Source organism: Siphateles boraxobius, unplaced genomic scaffold (assembly GCF_051911475.1).
Source record: "Siphateles boraxobius isolate OS27281-9 unplaced genomic scaffold, OSU_SipBor_1 1, whole genome shotgun sequence".
Classification (NCBI taxonomy): domain Eukaryota; kingdom Metazoa; phylum Chordata; class Actinopteri; order Cypriniformes; family Leuciscidae; genus Siphateles; species Siphateles boraxobius.
In genome coordinates, this window is record NW_027508699.1 from 9,469,143 (window position 1) to 9,490,622 (window position 21,480).

A 21,480-nucleotide genomic window follows, 5' to 3' on the forward strand; every position below is an offset into this window, starting at 1 on the left:
GAGGAGAAATGATGTGTGTGGATCAGCAGTGTGGGAGACCACATTCACAACTACATGTCCACAGGATTAACAAAAACACATATTGCTTGGAAGTTGGAAATAATGACTGTTCTTTGTTCATAATGCATATATTTTAACGTAAAATAAGACGATTGAAGACAAGACGGAGGCTCACTGACATACTTTAAAATATATTTCAGCATTTCGTTAATTGACGGCCTACTAACGTTACCCCTGACTGAGTAACTTTAACCCAATCTGATCGCGGCTCTCCCGGTGTTATTGTTATTCCACAAAATGTATGGATAAACTGTTTGATATATAATTATTAGATTATTTTCACATTTCACTTACCCTGCTGTGCACGAAAATAGCTGTGTGTTTCCCATTTGAATGGTCAGCGTATGAGGCGGCGGCTGCTTGCGCTGGGACTATAGGCTTTAGCTTCAATTTGAATGAAATTATTCGCTAATTGGTTGCATATTATTTCGTGGATATATCACTCGAATGCACACTGCAGTCCCCTTTGTCTTGCTCTCTCAGATATTTCACATGTTCGCCAAAAATTACTAATTATCTCATTGGGAATGTCTGACACCGGTGCATACACACTGTAATAGACGTGCCAGACACGAAAGCTTGACAGGCGTAGCAACAGTAACTAGGGAGGGCGGGGCTTAGCGAAGGGTCAATTCTACAGAGAAAGTTATTACATTAAAATAGGAGGGAAACCAATCAAGAAGTTCCTTAAATTCCTGCCCATTGTCATGAATTACCATCAAAATTGCATTAACTATGGTGTCAAATGCATCAGTAAGATAAAAAAGAAGTAGAATTGCACACTTTCCTAATTCATCAACCAGCAACAGGTTGTGACACACCTCAAGAAGGGCTGACTCTGTGCTGTGATGTGCTCTGAACCCAGATTGCAATTTATCAAAAATGCCATTTCTAATTAAAAAAAAAAAAGATCATAAACAACTATCTATTTAATTTTACCTCTTAAGATTCTTTTGATGGTTAAGCACCTCTTTTCAAAAAGACAAACAAATACTTTTTGACTGTGACTATGACTAATTTGCCTGAATGTTTCATTGCTTCATTTTGTCCATGAATCAGAAAAGCTAAATGATGATGTTTTCTGTTCTTCTTTCCCTCCTCACAGAAGAAGACAGTGATAGTGACCAGTCTGATTGTGGTGGTGTCTCTGTTTTTGGTGGTGATTAATTACTCAGAGAAACCCTACTTCCTGCTGCAGCCTGTTTTCGGTCAGAGCTTCAGTAGAAACTGGATGTTCTCTCGGCCACCGCATAAAGCCTTCAAACCCCACCGTGGCTACCTCAGCGTCCCCAACCAGGAGGTGAGACAAGAGCACACTTAAAATATTTAGTGATTTATCCTTGTTTTATACTTTTGTGCTGCATTATATTTCAAATGGTACAAACTGGCTTGACTTGCAGTCAAAGCTGCATAAACATACTGTACATTTCACTTATTTCATCAATTCAACTGCACTGAAAAATAAAATTAGATTTGAAACAATTTTCACTCAGAAATAACTTGTAAATTTAATTTGAAACGGCAAGTAACATTTACTAAAACAGTTTATTAAAGTAGAAAGAAACACATCTACATTGCTTTGTGCGATTCTGGTTGCCTTGAAGCAATCAAATGTGGAAATTTGAATTTCATTTTGTTGTGTTGCAATGACCGTCACTTTGTTTTAAAAAGTTGGAAGGTTGATTAAAAAAATAACATTGTGGTTCTTCACATAAATATTTAATTTAATTGCACTATGGTCAGTCATATAATTCTCAATATACTTTGTAAATTACTAGCAGGTTATGCTCAGAGTTTTCATAGGTGGTGATTAAAATACTCTTAAAGCCCTTTTCCACTTAATATTTCCAAAAATATATATTTTCAGTGCTAATGAATTTATTGTTAAGACTGAATTCTAGTACTTGCGTAAATATTTATGAGGATGTTAACAATATTTTTAGTCTATTCTGCCTCAGGATGTTTTCAAGGATCTGTGGATGATGAAAGAATCTGCAGAAGTGAAGTTTTGCCAAGTCATCTATCCCATATTCAAGGTCATTGAAGAGTTTTCCCCACGCACAGATGAGGCTGTGACTCATAACTGCCAAGTTCATGTAGTTTCAACTGCTCAGGTGATTTATTGCCACAATTAGCGCTGAGAGAGGCAGGGTTGTTCTCCTACTTACAAAAGAACAAAAAAAATACTAAAGAAATTAGAGGAAAAGTTAATAAATTGAATTTATTGTTCCAGTCTGGTCTCTTAAAAGCATCCAGCTTTTTGAAAGCAATTTAGTATAGATGAAATGCGTCAGGAGGGTTGGAATTATTTAGTTGTTTGTGCTTTTGTACTGCTTTATGCACAAAAAACAGGGGCAGAGAAGTTCCTAATACTAATGCTGTGTTTGAATACTTTTGTCAAGGTTACAAAGTTCTGCTACAACATGCCTGAATGAAAGATCTTTTAGTTACTGAGCAGCCTCTCTAACCTCCAACTAATTGAGTTCTTTCACAAGTCACAAAACTCTCCACACCAAAAAAACTGTTTGTTTTAGACCATAGAAAACCAGAATGAAAATATTATTAATAACTAAAGCTGCTTGAAATCTACACCACTGTAATTTCACAGAAAACATCAGTGATTTCACCACAGATTGCTACAAGGCAATTTTGAAATGCTTCAGTGAATAAAATTTGAGTGAAATGGACTTTATTATAGAATGTTTTTTTTTTTTTTATCCTTGACTGCTCTAAACAAAACTTAATTTTCTCTTGAAAAGAACTCCTCATTGAAATAATAATCTTGAAAACTTCTGAATGTTGATGGTTTTTAAAGGGTCACATCAACTTTTTTTATTGTTACTGGTGCAGTGAACAATTCGCTCTGTCTGTCTTTTTGTGTGTGTGTAATGTGTGTTTTATAATGTGTTTGTATGTACATATTTATATGTACATATATACACATGTATTAGACGTGTCGATATATGGTAATACTATATATGAACATGCACTGTATTGTTATCGTGGGCACTTTACAGTGAATAATTATTTATTATTAATTATTCTGATTTTTACAATGCATTTTAAGAATACTTTTCCATCAACCGGTTAAAATGGTGCCACATAAATAATTATAGGGATAAGATATATTGATTTCAGAACTGTTTTAAAATCGTACCTGTTTGTAATTTATAATCCAACAGTGTACAAAACAATAGTCACAAAATGGCAACAGCTGCATTTGTATGAAACAAGAGAGAGTCCTCGATACTAGATGGCATAATTAAATAACTGTACACAAAATATTGATTTGACTGAGTTTAAATATTTTATTTGCTCTCCAAATGCAAAACTTTCATAAAGAAAAACTGTTCTTAGCAAGTCTATAGCACGGCTGACTTTAGTAACCCGGATGAGCCTGTGTTATCTGGTTTGAGAGGTTGTTATCTGGAAATAACATACCGCTGGATGGCGCTATTGACCAATCAGAATCAGGTATTCCACAGAGCCGTGTAATAATAACCAATGAGACCCTATTGTAAAGTGTTATCTATTGTTAAAGGGGTTGTAAAACACGATTTGACTTTTCTAACTTTAGCTAGTGTGTAATGTTACTGTTTGAGCATAAACAACATATGCAAAGTTACAGCGCTCAAAGTTCAAAGCAAAGGGAGATATTTGCTTTTAAAAAATTCAATTTCTAAGAACTACAGCAAACGATCGGTTTTGGACTACACGACATTCCTCCGGGTTTGCTGACGTCAGCATATCCCATTATTTACATAAACCCCTCCACCGAGAATACTTAATAAGCGGGGCGGGGCCATATTGTTTTGGAGATGAGTTGACGCAATGCCATTGAAACGCTGCTGTTATTTTCATCCGGATTGCAGGTCCGCTTTGTTCAGCCTTCCTAGGGACGAGGGAGTAGGGATCAATGGTTAACATTTATTTTTAACTCGTTCCCTCATAATTATGACCCAAGTCTCGCTCTCTGTGCTGCACACAGAGGAAAGCTTTCACAATCTTCGCGAGCTCAATGCATGATTCGCACAATGGCTTGTCCTGAAAATGAAGCAGTTCCAACTTTAAGAACAGAAGCTTTTCTTTACGAGCCACAACCTGTAAGTATGATTTATTTTTCGTTTTCCTGTAATAGTTCGTATTGTTAATTGTACGTTGTAGCAAGGAAGTAAACAAATGACAACGCTGTTTGGCTCTGCTGGTTTGTTAAATGCTCATTCATACTTAACGTTATCCGACAAACACCTAACATTACAAAAAAAAAATTAATCTCAACAGCGAACTTGGAATTAGTGTAAATTATTCTTTGATTAGAGCTTTCATGTTTAGGGATGCTAAACATGGTTCTGTGTTTGATTTGGCAGCCGATGTTTGGTGTTCGTTTTGGGTTAATAGTTCTGTCGACAGATATTTGTCTACAATCGTTCTAAAAATACAAATGTAACGATGGCATACAGTCAGAAACGATCACTATAGATCCGCAGTCTTTACTCAAAAAAATCCCTTCGAGGACTGTAGTATAATTTGTTAGAACGATTATATTAAATTCTTGTTTATGAAGCTTATTTTTTTGTAATTCTATATTAGTACAATTAAATAACAGCGTATCTAAAAAGTAATGAGAGAACAACAACAATGAAAAACAAACCTTTCTGAAACGTCGTTTAACAGCCGTTCTTGAACAGGTTCTGTTCGATCATCTACACTAACGTTTCCCCGGGTCCGATTGATTTTATTGACGCCATTGTTTATAATACACCAAAGCACAAAGTACTGTAAAGGCAAGGGGCGTGACGTTTCCGGGAGACGAGCACTAGTCGGTTAGGGAATCACAACACACTGGGCCAAGCTAACCAATCTGAGCCCATTGCGTAGTTTTGAGGGACTGGCTTCATAGAACCCGGAAACCATCAGACCGTTTTTACAAGGAGGGGAAGAGCAGTGGAAAATAAAGGTAAAATATATGAAAAATAATGCAATTTTTTAAAAATTTATGTTACAGTGCACCCCACAAACACAATCAAGCCTTCGAAAAAATGCGTTTTACCACCCCTTTAAGTAATCAGATTACTTTTTAATTAACTAGTAAAGTAACGCATTACTTTTAAATTTGCAAAAAAAACAAAATGTTACTAAAATACTTTATGTATTTAATCTCTCTTTATTAAAGGGATTGTCCACCCTAAAAGGAAAACTCTGTCATCACTTACTCACCCTTGTGTCGTTCCAAACCTATGAGTTTTTTTCTTCTGTTGAACACGAAAGATGATGTTTTAAAGGTGGGGTATGTGATTTGGAAAATGACCGGCAGATTTTGAAAATACACAATTCAAATGGTCCTACCTTCTTTCCTCCAACGCTGGCCCCGACGCCACCCATTCGAATAACATGGACGCGAGCGAAAACTCAGATGCACGAGAGATTGTAATGGCGATTTACTACTAATCATGGAACCGGCTTTACTGACGAGATGCACATGCGTCACGAGCTTAGAGTATGCGCACGAAGGGGGTCACGCGTGCTGGGGGGGAGGGGTGTGTGGCACAACCGTTTGATTGACGAACTTACTGTCCAATGATTCTAGGTGGTCTTGGAAATGATTGGCTAGAGTTTTTCGAGTCCTGCCCGTTCCACAGATGATTAAATTGCTTAATTTTCATTTCAGTGCTTTTAACTCAGTGGCTGTAAGTGGGTTAGGAATAGGATTTCAAGTTATTTTGAAAAAATGGACAAAAAAGAGAATCACATACCCCACCTTTAAAGAATGTTGGTAATCAAACAGTTGATGGACCCCATTGACTTCCATAATATTTTATGTCCTACAATGGAAGTCAGTGGCTGCCGTCGACTGTTTGATTACCAACATTCTTTAAAAAATTAACTTTTGTGTTCAACAGAAAAAGAAAAAAAAATTCATACAGGTTTGTAACAACTTGAGGATGAGAAAGTGATGCCAGAGTTTTCATTTGTGGATGAACTATCCCTTCACAATGTCTTGGCTGCCGACCTTCAATGATCCAATTCAACCATACTAATAAGCAAAAATGACTTTAGATTTTAATTAAAAACATCCCATTCTTCTTCTATCCAGAATGGGAGCACAGAGGTTTGTTAATTTGGATGTCCTTCAGCCTGAGGCTTATTCATTTAATTTTTGGTGTGAAAGGACCTTTACATTTGCCAAAAAAAAACTTTTTTTGTGTTTTAAAAACAAACAAGCAAGCCCAGCCCAGGTGAGAAAAAGCAACGCAAAAGTTACGTAATGCATTACTTTTCATAAAAAATAACTAAGCAATACAATTAGTTACTTTTTTAGAGAGCAAAGCAATTTTTATACTGCATTACTTTTCAAAGTAACTTTCCCCAACACTGGACAAATGGACTGATGAAACAAAACAAAAAAAAGGCTTTTTGGCAGCAAACACTTAATATGGGTTTGGTTCATACAGGGTTTTTACAAATAGTACCCCATGTGTAAAATGAAATACTCTGTTGTATCTTTAATGCTGTGGGCCTACTTTTCTGCCAGAGTTCCTGAACATCTTGTTCAGACACATGGCATCATGGATCCGATCAAATACCAACAGATAAAAAATCAAAAGCTGACAGCCTGTGTTAGAAATATTATAACGGGCCATGTTTGGATCTTCCAACAGGACAGTGATCCAAAAACAAACATAGCCATTCCAGTCCCCAGACCTAAACCCTGTAGAAAATGAGTGGGCTGAACTGAAGAGAAGAAGCACCAACATGGATCTTGGAATCTGAAGGATCTGGAGAGATTCTGTATGAGGAATGGTCTCTGATCTCTTGTCAGGTGTTCTATATACATACAGTGCTGGTCAGAATTATTTGTCCCCTTGGTAAATATGATCAAAGATGGCTGTAAAATAAATCTGCATTGTTTACAATTATTTGCCCCCTTATAAATGTAGGTAGAGATAGTGAAGCTAAAAACATTTCTTGATCTTTTAGTACTTTAGTACTTTTTGTACTACTGTAGTCCCCCTTTTTTTTACATTTAAAAAACTGGCACCCCACCAGACACATCAAAAATACACATTCAGGGGATTCCTTCACCGACACGTTCCTTTGCTATAATTCTTGCATCCTTATCCTTGAATTTTTTGGTACTCATAATTAGAACTTAGAAACCGGCTGTATGTTCTGGTCTGATATGATGGAGTGTGGGCGTTGTAGTCAGACGTCTCACATTCACAGTGGAGCAGGCTTACCTGTCAGATCAGTGTCTGTCTGTCAGCTCAAAGCGAGATGAATGCTTCTCATTTTCCTGCTGATGTTCTTGTCAATACTTTGCTCTGAACTTCTGCCATACAGTGAAATAGCTTGGGTGGGTAAGTTTGTTCCAGCACTCCTATCATTATTCATTGAAATCAAGGCATCTGCTGTAGTATTCGTCTAGCACTAGGTTAGAATTTCATATTAAGTGTGCAACCCTCAACTCAAATTCCACTTTCATTATTTAATGTTATACTTTTTACTTCCTGTAATATTTCAGCAATAAGATATTCTGGATATTGGCAAAAAAAACAGGATTTCATTAATGCTGCATTTAAATTTTTCAAAGCTTTCCACTTCACAATTTCAAAGCTTTATGAAATGGCTGTGAAATTAAAAAATGTGCCAAATGTGTCTGTTTTAATACTTATTGAAGCAGACTGTTTAAGGAGGTATTTATATTTCACCCGTGTTTGATGTGCCAATAGTTTCTTTTTATATTTATCTTTTAATTCTTTGCTACATTAAACTTTGATCATGATTGTCTGACAGACCTTGTCTGTCTGTTGGCTTATTAAACAATTCTTGGCTTAAGTTAAATCGGACCTTCTGACATCAACTGGAGGAGAGCACATTTTTTAAGATGATATTTAGCCATTGTTTAAATTCCTATGGTTCTAAAAGGATATCAAAATTGTCACAATTTAATCACCTTTATGTTGTTAAATCTTTATTTTTGGGTGACTGTCCCTTTAATACTCTTTATGATTTCTGATTTTACTCTTTGGACATCATCATTTAGGTTTGGTTTAACTGGAACACTTTTCCCACCATTGACCATTGAAGGCAATCCATGTTTTCACTGCTATACAGTAGGGGACAGATAGAAGTTGCTTACACACAAATATCCTAACGTGATCACCAAACATTTCAACAGTATATATTCACTGTTTACATATTCATACAATAAAATATTCTGGGGGACATATTGCTGCTGATGACTGGCAACTTTAAAACACTGGCAGGGAAAGAGTAAAAATTAAAATCAGTGATGCTGAAACCGATAATAATAATAATAATTAAAGCTGCAAGCAGCATTTATCGGCGTTCAAGCAGTTAAGGCAGTTGAGGCAGTTAAGCTTAAAAGACTCAACTCCCTAGGTTTTGGACAAAATCCGACATAACTTTTTTTTTTGTTGCTTAAATCGAAATCTGAGATATACATGTTGTCCGTCTTGAGCCAAGGATTACAGTGGTGTAAAAAGCCTGGGGCTAGGACCAACGGTCTATGAGTTTTTCTAAATGACCCTGTTACAGCCACCCAATTGCAAAATTTCAATAATTATTGATCTAGAGTGTCCAGAGAATAGGCCTAGACTGGTTTGGTTCCGATCGGGCGAAAACCAGGGACTAGTTCGCAAAAGTAGGTTTTGGACAAAATCCGACATAACGTTTTTTTTTTTGCTTAAATCGAAATCGGAGATATAAATATTGTCCGTCTTGAGCCAAGGATTACAGTGGTGTACAAAGCCTGGGGCTAGGACCTATGAGTTATGAGCAATTTAGTACTTTTGGTTGCTGTAGCGCCACCTATGGGCCAATCGAGGTCATACTCTGATAGGTTCTCCCCAAAATTGTGGCCTACCATCTGGCCGAGTTTCAAGTCTCTAGGCCTTACGGTTTGGGCTGCACGATGCGTTTTAAGGGATTTCTTTTTTTCAAATAGCCATTACAATAGGTTTTCAGCACTTCGTGCTTGAACACCTAATAATCAAATTAATTTACTAATCAACACTCCAAAATGGAATTTGAATTGTTTGTAGTTTCACATCAACTTTTTAATTACATATAATTATGTTTCTACTTCAAAGCATTGTTGAAATAAATGGTGTCTGCAATAAAAACGAGTTCCCTTTCAGTCGAGAACGTCAGACGTAGTCGACGGTCGACTGAATTGGGAGATCGCTAGAGAGCCTGTCTTCTTCGAGTACTATTGAACGAGCCAATGTAATTGGCGTGCGTGATTCGCATCACACACTCCGCCCCCGCGGCGCGGGTATAAATACGGAAGTGGATGCACGCACTAGTTGCCTTTCGCTTCGGAGCCGATCGTTTGATGTCTCTAAGAGTGCTGTTGTCTACAACGAGCGAGTGTGTCGGTGTTCTTCAGGAAGACTCTCCCAGTGCTGGTGTTCTACAGCGCGAGTGCAGCGGTGATCGCGAGCTTTGAGCTCTCAACTGCTGTTTTAACAGCAACAAATTTCTAAATGTTTGTGTGTGTTGATGGCTGGTTAGAGGGCGGAAAAGTGAGTGCTTCACTGTTTCAGTTCTCTGTTCAGTGTTGCCGCGGTCATTCCCCTGTGTGCTCCGGCACTGGTGACGGTCCTTTTTTCTGAAAGAGCAACACGGGTTGCGTTTGCGTCTTTTTCAAGATGTCATTCCGCCCGTGCGTTTCTGGGTGCGGTCGTTCCCTGTCTCTCTCTGATGGTCACAACTGTTGTGTCACGTGTTTGGGCTTACAGCACGCTGAGACAGCTTTTGTGGACAGCTCATGTTTCACTGTGGGAACATGACTGTCGCAGTGTTGAGGGCGAGACTCGCCTTCGTTCGCGGAGAGCGAGTCCCCATTACCATGCCCCACCCTCGGGTGCTGTGTGGGATGGGTGACCGGAGGATAGTGTTGGATGTCCCGCCCGGTAACCATTCCCTGTGGGCTCCTCACTCCTCCCTTCCACTGCAACCACTGGAGCCTCCTGTGTTGTCTGCTGGTCCATCTGTAATGGGTGGGCCAGCGATTTCACTCGGGGCTCCCCTGGAGGACAGGACGCCGATTGCAGCATCGGAGGGTGAGCTGACTTCTAGAGATGATGACTCGGCTGCATTGTCTCCCTCCGGGAGTTCAATGTTGCCCGAGCCGGATCCAGAATTATCAGCTATGCTGAAACGGGCCGCCGAGGCTGCCGGCCTCGAGTGGAACCTCCACCGTGTCCCGTTCAGTCTCGGTTGGAATCTGGAGTTTGGTATCTTGGGGCGGGCCGCGCTGGTTCTCAGCTCGCCGCCCCAGTGCCTTTCTTTCCCGAAATGCATGGAGAGCTTATCAGGTGGTGAACAGCATCTTTCTCTGCCAGAAACTGCCTGAATAGCTTTTCCCCCTCAGTACCCTTGATGGAGGAACGGTGAAGGGTTGCGAGGTGTCCCTCCCTCCATTGGAGCGGTCTGTCGACACAGGTGCACCTGTGTCCGGCGGCCGCTACCTTTTGGGGGGATCCTCGTCTCCCCCCTAGGGCCTGTGAGGTTTTGTCCGTTCCGACGGGCAGGGCTTACAAAGCCTGTGGACAAGCCGCTTCCTCTTGCATGCCATGGCGTTGCTGCAGGCTAGGGCACCCATGGCATGCACGAGGGTAATCCAGACCGTGCGCTCATAGGTGAGCACCGCACTGCATCCGACCTCACCCTCCGGGGTGCGGGTGTCGTAGCGTGCGTGATCGGTCTGGCGATGTCCACCTTCGTGGTCCAGTAGCGCTTTCGTTGGCTCAGCCTGGTTGGTATGGTGGATGCGGACCTGGTTCGGTTCCTGGTCTCCCCAATTTCCCAGGTTGGGCTGGTCGGCGACGCGGTGGAGAACTGCATCCAACAGTTCTCTGCCGCTCAAGCGCAGACGGAGGTCATCCGGCACATCCTGCCCCGGTGGCCAGCTGTTGCCTCCACCCGCCGCCGGTGGCAGGTCCTCCGCCTGCTCGTCGCCGTGGGCGTTCCCCGGCTGCCGCTCCTGCTGGCCCGCCGCAGCAGCCTCGACCCAGGCCTTAGCATGGAGCCGGCCGCAGTAGAGACGCCCAGTCCGCTCCAGGCGCTGCCAAGCCAGGTGGCAAGCGACAGCGAAAGCATTCCGGAGCGGGCCGCCCAGGAATGGAGGAGATGCTCTTGGAGTGGCACGATCACTCCCTCCCCCCGGGTGAGGGCCGGGTGGAGCCTTTTGTTTGTGTGTGTGTCTGTTCCGCCGCTGGCTCCCTAAAAAAAAAAAAAAAAAGCGGAGCAAGCGGTACCCACACTTCAAAGAGAGAGCAATTTCATCTGTTCCTGGGTCCCAAGAGGGCCAGTCTGGCGGGTGTGACCCTGTATAGCCTTACACCCCTCAGCTCCCCCTTGGTCGCCAGCAGGCAGCTTGGTGCGTTCGAGGACCCGGTCATCCGCCTTCTCACGCGCCCCCTGCCGCTTGTGGAGACAGGTAAGTGTTGCACAGCACACTAACACCACTCTCTCTTCTTGGCTGCCCCACCTCAGGCTCGGCTACCCCGCTCAAGTCAGTGATAGTCATCACATTAGGTGTTGAGCAGACGTGCTCCTGAAAATTCAGTGATATTCATCACACCGAGTGTTGAGCAGTGCTCCTGACTTGTGCGTGCTTATCTTATCCTGCTGGCGAAGGATTTGATATAGCGGCTCCTCCAGCCGGTACGAAGGCCAGTTGTAAACTCGTTCTTCGTGCTACTAGGTGGTGGGTCGTGACCATCTTGGCGCAAGATTGGTCTGCAGCTTTGACCTGAAAGACATGTGCTTCAGATCTCTACCTCCCGCACCGCAGGCCATCCTGTGTGTTGCGTCTAAGGGTGGAGTATCAGTACAGTGTCCTTCCCCTCGAGTGCTCCAGAGCCCGTTGGGTCTTCAGGTCAACTGGAAGAGAGTAATCTCGCCCACGGGCTGAGTATCTCTTTTCTAGTTTTGGAGAGGTACTCGGTCCAACATGTCTCTCCAATGAGAATGTGTTCAGCTGGTGTTGAAGTGAGAAAGGGTCCCACTGAAAGAACTGGGGCCGCTCAGTTGCCCCCCCGGTTTTATTTTTCCGCCAGTGTTTGGGTAAACCGAGCGGACTACCCTTGGACAAACACTGGGTCTCAGCTGCCCCAGGGGCCCGCAGAAATGCGTTTAACCCCAGTGAGCCTTCTTAAAGTGACTGCGACTCATGGTCCCCTTGCGCCTGCTCAAGTCAGTGAAATCATCACTCTTCATGTTGAGCAGAATTGCTCCTGAAACTCAGTGAGGTTCATCGCACTCAGGTGTTGAGCAGCAATGCTCCTATAGCTCTGTGAGTTCATCACAGGTAGCTCAGTGAATTCGTCACACGCAGTGCTGAGCAGAAATGCTCCTGGTGCTCAGTGAAGTTCTTCGCACTCAAGTGTTGAGCAGAAATGCTCCTGCAGCTCAGTGAGTTTATCACACTCAGGTGTTGAGCAGTAATGCTCCTGAACCTCAGTGAACTTGTCACACTCAAGTGCTGAGCAGAAATGCTCCTGTCGCTCAGTGAAGTTCTTCGCACTCATGTGCTTCAGATCTCTACCTCCCGCACCGCAGGCCATCCTGTGTGTTGCGTCTAAGGGTGGAGTATCAGTACAGTGTCCTTCCCCTCGAGTGCTCCAGAGCCCGTTGGGTCTTCAGGTCAACTGGAAGAGAGTAATCTCGCCCACGGGCTGAGTATCTCTTTTCTAGTTTTGGAGAGGTACTCGGTCCAACATGTCTCTCCAATGAGAATGTGTTCAGCTGGTGTTGAAGTGAGAAAGGGTCCCACTGAAAGAACTTTCAGAGGCTCCTGGGGTATATGGTAGTCGCAGCCTTTGGCTCCCTCCATATGTGACCGCTTCAGCGCTAGCTTCACGATCGAGTCCCGAGGTGACCGTGGCAGAGCAGCTCACCCTGTGTGACTATAGTTCATCCCGGTCTGCTGCCAAACCCTCTTCAACAGAGGGGCCATGTACAAAGGGCGTGTTTTAACGGGGGCCTGGGCGACCCCCGACTACACGGGCATTCGTGCCTCGAGTTGTTAGACATTGCGACCGTTGCGCAAGCTTCCCCTGCATGTCACAAACTCACCCGTCACCTCCTCCTTGGAGTCAGACGCTTCTGAGGGCGCCTTGTTCCACTCCTCCCGCTTACTCAATCGTGCCGCCATCGAGCCTCACGACAGTTATAGCCAGAGCAAGTGGAGACTCCATCCCCTGGGTCCGGCTGGGTCATGACCATTCTGGGACCGCTCAGTTGCCCCCCCCGGTTTTATTTTTCCGCCAGTGTTTGGGTAAACCGAGCGGACTACCCTTGGACAAACACTGGGTCTCAGCTGCCCCAGGGGCCCGCAGAAATGCGTTTAACCCCAGTGAGCCTTCTAAAAGTGACTGCGACTCATGGTCGCCTTGCGCCTGCTCAAGTCAGTGAAATCATCACTCTTCATGTTGAGCAGAATTGCTCCTGAAACTCAGTGAGGTTCATCGCACTCAGGTGTTGAGCAGCAATGCTCCTATAGCTCTGTGAGTTCATCACAGGTAGCTCAGTGAATTCGTCACACGCAGTGCTGAGCAGAAATGCTCCTGGTGCTCAGTGAAGTTCTTCGCACTCAAGTGTTGAGCAGAAATGCTCCTGCAGCTCAGTGAGTTTATCACACTCAGGTGTTGAGCAGTAATGCTCCTGAACCTCAGTGAACTTGTCACACTCAAGTGCTGAGCAGAAATGCTCCTGTCGCTCAGTGAAGTTCTTCGCACTCAAGTGTTGAGCAGAAATGCTCCTGAAGCTCGGTGAGTTTATCACACTCAGGTGTTGAGCAGGAATGCTCCTGAAGCTCAGTGAACTTGTCACACCCAAGTGCTGAGCAGAAAATGCTCCTGAAGCCCAGTGATCTTCACATGTTGTGTTGAGCAATGCTCCTGTCTTTTGCGCCCGTCGCTTGCACCTACGTGCCAAGTCAGGAGAGGAACAGGTCTTCATAGTTGCCCCGTATTGGCCCAACTAGACCTGGTTCCCTTCAACAGCCTTCCTGACTTCCCCTGAAAACTCTTTCGGGGACGGGGCACGATGGCACACGCGTTCTTCCCCCGGAGATTCCGGGCGGTCTTACATCTGAACGCGGAGGTTCAGGTGGCTATCACAAGAACATGTGATAGTTACCATCACTTCTGCGAGCACCCCCTAGAATTGGGTAGGTGCTTACGCCTTTAGAAGTGGAACCTAGTCGTTGAGTGCGTCTTCTCTGCAGAGGAGATCCTGAAAGCTTTCGATCACTTCAGTGCTCTCTTTCCTGCAAAATGGGTTTCAGTAGACTTTTTTCCTTCACCCTCAAAATGATGTTGCCTCGGTGTTTAAACGACGCTCATCGTGTTGCAGAAGTATGCAGAAGCACGTTCTGATCGTCAGGTTCCTGAGGAGCAAGGTCTTGTAAATCCTTGTGTCCCTCTTTATCCTCTTGGGCCTTGTCCCTGGTGCGACTGCACTGCAGAGACCGCCCCTGAGCCACTGCAGGCAGTGAGTTAAAAATTCTGTTATATCAGTTCTCCTGCTCGCGTGGTCTCTACTAGAGGGTAGGGACTTGCTCGCTTTCGGTCAACGTATTGTGCCTGGAGTCTGGGCCGGCTAACTCTCACAAGCTGAGACCCCGGCTCGGATTGTGCCCAAGGTTCCTACCTCTCCCGTAATAGGAGCAGGTGGTGAGCCTGCAAGCGCTGCACTGGAGGAGGCAGATCCAGCCCTGGCTTCTCTGTCCGTTCGCTTGGACGTGTACAGAATGCAAGTCATAGACCTCAGACCAGCTCTTCAAATATCTGTTGGAATTCAGCAGAGAGGGAAGGCTGTTTCCATGCAAAGTTGCACTTAGTGCTTGCCTTCATTTCGGCAAAGATCCGAGATGCAACATGTCCACTTAGGTGTTGAGCTCCTCTATGATGAGTGTAAAGTGCTCCGCCTGGGCGTTGACGATATGCTTTGCTAAAACAGATTCTAGAGTTGGGGGCTGGACGACACCTAGTTGAACCGCTGCCTCACGTGGGCTCCCTTCTCATGAAGCCAGTTTCACCGTGAGCCCGGTTCAAGTGTCGGCTTGCTGCGCCATTCCCCTCCTATGGACTGGATATGTGCGCCTTTTTACTCCAGTTGAGTTCCCTTAAAATTGAACCCTGTTGAGTTCCTCCACACCCCTCCGACGTTGGACGTGCGGAACGTCTGGTGTTAGGCCTACCACTCGTAAGCAGTGTGGAACCTGTGTTAGGCTGGGTCCATATGTTGCGGTCCCTTCGGTGACCCCATATGTGTATTCTTCCACGATACGGCTCCCTGCGGTGAGCCCGTGTCTTCCCTCGGCAGAGTCTCTCTGCCGTCACTGTCCGGTGTGTCTCCCCCCGTCTTAGGCTGGAGCCACCCCAGTGACATTCCATATGTTAGACTGCCCGGTTTCCGCCCAGTTCATATGTGTATTCTCCACATTACCTCCCTCTGGGTTGGATGTGGCTTCCGCAGCGTCCCTTCCTTCCAACGTACGGGGAACGCTTTCCCAGTGGTCCTGTAGGAACAGCAGTGACTTCCCTGGCCTAAGCCCTGTCCTTCCCCGCCTTAAGTTTGCGGGGGCATCAGGAGGCTTTGGTTTAGGCACTGGAAGGTGGCAGCGTTAGTGGCGTGTTCAATGGGTGATCCCAATTCAGTCGACCGTCGACTACGTCTGACGTTCTCGACTGAAAGGGAACGTCCTGGTTGCGTATGCAACCCACCGTTCCCTGAAGGAGGGAACGGAGGACGTAGTCCCCTTGCCACTACCGCTGGACCACCGCTGACCCCGGGTTACTCTCGGCTCCTCAGCGAAAAGCAACTAGTGCGTGCATCCACTTCCGTATTTATACCCGCGCCGCGGGGGCGGAGTGTGTGATGCGAATCACGCACGCCAATTACATTGGCTCGTTCAATAGTACTCGAAGAAGACAGGCTCTCTAGCGATCTCCCAATTCAGTCGACCGTCGACTACGTCCTCCGTTCCCTCCTTCAGGGAACGGTGGGTTGCATACGCAACCAGGACGTTTTTATGACATATTTATTCAAACATACATTAAATAATGAAGACAACAGGTTAAGTTAAGAAGTAATAAATATGTAATAAAATGCATATATTTAGCAAAATGCTCCTTTTTAGATTTTTTTTTACTAGATTTAGATCTCTTTATTTTTTCTAGCTAACTGTACAGTTTATGGTCAGTAAATGTAACATTACGTGACATTGTTTACAAGCATGTTTATTGACATCTTTCAGCAGCTGAAACACTTTATACTGTAGGTGTAAACACGAGTATAGGACACAATACATTTACACAAGTACAGTTTCATTGAATGTTCCTTTCGATGTTCATTCACGTTATTTTGTGTTATAACTAGTAGCAAAGAGGACTATCCGCTTCGCCTAAACTGAGGCGCTACGCCACATTAAAGAGCGTCAAAAACGTATTTGTGTGCCTCATTCGTGAAACTCGTAAATTTGGAGTAATTTGTGCGTAAAATGGACCGTCCCGAAAACTCTCCTACGGATTTGCCAACGCTTTGTAAACATCAGATTTTATATTTAAATGCGTGTATGTTAATGAATTCCAATCATTCGTAAATATGCATGAATGCTCATTCAAAATTAGCATAATCCGCATTATGAATTACAAAAACATAATTTACGTGTCCAGGAACGCCGTGGATGGAATCTTCAGGACTCCCTTCTCAGGTTTGGCTCCAGTATATTGCATAATGATAAAGAGACTAATTGACCAAATGCCTAACAATAAACTTTCAATTAACGAGTGTCTGCCAAAGCATTTTTAGCCAGCTAAAAAAAGCCAGGCGCTCTTCTCAAAGCGGCCAGCTGGTGGCGATACAGAATATGCCAGTCAGTAATGTGTCACTAGTATCCCATTTCGAAGAATATTACTGAATATAAAAATGCAGTAACCAGCAATAATAACTCCATTGTTGCTCAGTTGTTGTACAAGTAGGATGATTTATCAGTGAGGTATTTGCCCAGCCCCTCCTCCACTGTGATTGGACGTCTGGATGAACAGTGACCGTGAAAAGCACCGCGTTTTACCCAAAGTTGAACAGTTCTCTCTTAAACTCTCAGCTACAAAAAAACCCCAAAGAAAATAGAGAAAAAAAAAAAACAGGGCAAACCAACTAATGAATTATTATTATGGTAGATAGTGCATCAAAATTCAAAATGTAATCTACTAGAGTTAAAATATCCGTTTTCACAGCATAAATTCATGTTTTTACAGGTTGGTCCCATGGACTTTTATTGTATTTTTCGATAGGTTCCGAGTGCCTGAAAAACCGTGAGGGGGGTGAATTTTTTTCTAACTCATTAGTTTAGATCGTATTTAGATATAAAATGCATGACAAATAAGGACGTGGTTAACTTTGATTGACAGCGTGATTGACAGCTGATAACGGGCTGCACCGAGTGGAATTCCTGAAATTTGACGTATCGGCCATGATCTGACACAACACATCATACCACCTCTGTATCCTTTCTGAAAAGATTTTCCAAGGTGGCGCCACCAATACCCCCATAAACGGCCTAAAACCGTTCTTCAGAAAGTCTATGGGTGACGTCACAGATGCTTTGTCCATATTTTTTAAAGTCTATGGTCAGATTGTCAGAAAATGTATGTTTAGTGAAGTTTTGTTACTGTACCTGTTGTAGGCAGTTTATCCACGTTGCGTGCATGACACCCGTCTGTTAGTCAAAACGCACCTTAGGAGAAGCAGTAATTAATCGTCAGCTATTATTTCGGTCCTCTAAAACTTTAACGACTGAATATTTTCAGTTGCCCAGAATTTGGTGCATCAGTAAAAATGACAATATGTAAGAAACATTAATACAAGAACAAAATAATTCATGATATATCAAAATGAAAATGCACCTTGCTGACCAGAACTTTTTTTCCCCCTCAAAATGTTCTTGGCACAGAAATAAAGCACAGTCCCTCAAAAAAATATATATATTTCAAATATTGTTTGTTTGCATGCTCATGGAGTCCTGGTGTTCCCCGTCTGAGTGAAGGGCAGATGTAGCATATTCTTCTTGTTTTTCCTCATCTCAGCTTTAATGAAAAAATGCTGTCTTATTTTCTCTGGGCTGTTGGACTAATGTGGTGTATCATTCACTTTCTTTCACGAGTTCCACAATACCAGCGCCTATGAACATTAACGTATTCTAACATCTGAAACGTCTACACTGCTGCCCAGAGCCTAACCATCATGTCAATTTGCATTTCAAGCAACTTTGCTTTTCTAGCTCTTAGAAACACACATGAACCACAAGTCAAGTCAAGTCACATTTATTTATATAGCGCTTTTTACAATACAGATTGTTTCAAAACAGCTTCACAGAGATAACAGGATAATAATGGAAAAAAGTTTGTTTCCAGAAGAAAATAGCGTCACAGTAACTTTAAAAAAACATTATTCAAGAACCACTATAAAACCAAACCAATCTCTGTTACCTTAAATTATATGTTTATCTCTGTAAAAAGCTGCTTTGAAACAATCTACATTGTTAAAAGCGCTATAGTCCAGCTTAAGTAAGTTTAGTGATGTTTCATTTTTGTTTTAAAAAAAGTTATTAATTGAGTTCATTTATACAGCCGCTCTGGAGTAAACCGTGATGTCATCGTCCAGCTCAGTTCAGTTCTTGTATAATAGTGTCAATGCAGACAGATCAATATTATTGTTGAATATTAAATTAAATGTTAAATTGAATGTCCCCAACTAAGCAAGCCAGGCCAATGGCAAAACAAAGTTGGAAAAAGGCGATATGCACAATATTAACTGTAGCAAGTAACTGATCTGGCTCAACAGGGACCCGGCCCACAATGTCCCGTCTGCCACACAAACAACACAATCACTGTTCTAAAAGCAACCCAGACTTCAGAGCGTTTTTTTTTTTTTTTTCAATCTGTCTCACAAAGCCGTAGGGAGCGAGTCAAGGCTTTTAGCTCTTAGAAAAATGTCCAAAATCAGTACATCTCTTTCCTACCCGCAGGTAACATAAGGCCAAGTGTCAGCAAAATTTGTGTGATGAGTCCCATGAATCATTCATGGTGTCCCGTTAGGTCAGAAAGGTTACGATTGTGACCCTCTGTCAGGTCGTGTGCTTTCAGACAGGTTGCTGTGTAAGCTGTCGGTTACTCCACAATAATCGTTCTCACACATTCTTGCGTGCATTTCATCTGAATGATGGACTTACTTAAGGAAGACCAGAGGTGACTGTAACAGAGGACAGTTGCACAAGGGATGACCCTTTTTCTGAGAAGACATTTTGTATAAAACATTGTTCAATACTGTCTAAAATGAATATGCTTTCGAATTTAAAGTTACTGTTACTGAGTCTTACTCGATCTGGTTTTAACGAACTTCATTGAAAATAAAGTTCATCCATACTTTCTTAATGTTAGGATCACAAGGAAGGGAAAGACTTGGCACTTCAAAATCACTTGTAATCCTCAGAGGCATCTTTATTTTTTTGTTGCTGGAGTAATCCTGTGTTTGCACCTCTCTCTCGTATTTACTCACCTCCTGCTATATGCGTGAATCAGTGGGCGGGGCTAATGGGCAATGATGTAGAAGTGGGCGTTGATCTTCTGTAGAGGCGGTCTTTCGTTGCACTATGACGTCACACTGAGACGAAATCCGAAATGAGTAGTTTTCAATAAAAGCTGTTTTTGGGCTTACATGGAAGTTTTGAGTTCTGAAACTAACAGGATATTTTTTTTTATAGTATAATGACCTCTTATATGTCAAAAGATCAAGGAAAATTTTATTTCTCAGTTCATCATCCCTTTAATCTGTCAAGGGCAACTGTAACACCAGTTGTGAAAATAAAATTAGGTAACTTTATTTTATAGTGTCTTTGTTACACACTTATACATTGTGCTTAATTACATGCAACTAACCTAAACTCACCCTAATCTTAACCCTATAGTAAGTACCTCAACCAAATCCTAATCCTACCCTAACTCTTTAGTAAGTACATGTAGTTAATTATTAATATTACTCAGTACATAAATGTAGAATTACATTGTAGCACGGACACCTTAAAATAAAGGGTTACACTTTATTTTAAGGTGTCATTGTTACAATGTAATTATACATTTAAGTGCTGACTAACAATAATTAACAACATGTACTTACTATTCACCTTATTTTTCACGCAAGAGCGGGCTCCGCCATTTTTGAAATTATTGTGAACCCGTAGTTTTGACTGGCTAGGTACTTTTTAATATGGACTACAGACAGACTGGCGTCCTTTGCACAGTTAGGGTGTGCCATAACAGATGTTTCAAGCGTAAAAATGCAAGATATTTGTTATGACCAATAATCAAATGCACCTGGGCCTCATTTATAACCATTGCATACGCACAAAACAGGCCCTGAAAGAGGCGTACGCCACTTCCGACGCATAAGTGGTGATTTATAAAAACAAACTTGACTGGAAAATTTGCGCACCTGCACGCAAACTCTGAACCATGCATACAGACGTTTTGGAGATGTAGCAGTTTGGCGACACCGATGGTGTGCTGGAGTTAAATGTCTTTTTGGTCACTTTTAGACAGAAAATCTAAAGAAAATTATACATATACAGAAAGATAATACAAATATAATTTGACTCACCAAGCCTATCCCTTGAAGCAAATATCCATCCCTTCTTAAATGTCCGCGTCAGAGAGCGCGTTGGGCCGTTTAGTGAAACTGATGCATAGCCTATCTATCTAACGGCAAAAAAGTAAAACCGTAAATCTTCATTATGAGTCCTAATCATAGATACAGTGCATGTTCACAATGATGTATAAGAAATAAAAGAATGATTTAAACTGTTTTACTTCTGATATAAACATTTAGATTAAATATGCCATTCTCATTAAAGGAGTTAAACACTTGAACTACATGAAATCATTACTGAGAAGTTGCAACATTTTTTATATTCAATAAATATAAATATGTTGTGGATGCAATGCTTTTGAACACTTTATCTGTGGAATGCTGTGTTTTAATGTTTTAACTACATAGATAATTGCTTATGATAATAGCAGATTGTCTGAGAAAATAGTTTTGTGCAAATAATGCACAACAAGGTCAATCTGTTTCCATTAAAAATATAAATCAAATAAAAATACTATTTGGCCAGTGGAAAAGATTGAGATAAACTTTCTCTGAAATGTTAGGCAAAAAAACAAGGCAAGGATAGGCTACTAAATGATTTTAATGTGACGGCACATCCGTATTTCATATTTTCCTAATGTCTTGTACCGTTAAACATGTTATCACGTGGATGAATAATCATATGCAAATGATATGCAGATGAGGATATGCATAGTAAAACTAGGCGTTGTAAGGTCC

General features: G+C 42.4%; 1 protein-coding gene across 1 annotated transcript in view; it reads left to right on the forward strand.

Annotated features, from left to right (window-relative positions):
* Positions 1-21,480, forward strand: part of st6galnac3 (ST6 (alpha-N-acetyl-neuraminyl-2,3-beta-galactosyl-1,3)-N-acetylgalactosaminide alpha-2,6-sialyltransferase 3) — a 127,442-nt gene that overhangs the window by 59,520 nt on the left and 46,442 nt on the right. The window contains exon 2 of the mRNA XM_077200979.1: positions 1,166-1,360. Within this exon, the coding sequence (XP_077057094.1) occupies positions 1,166-1,360 (195 nt within the window). The remainder of the gene's footprint in view (positions 1-1,165; positions 1,361-21,480) is intronic.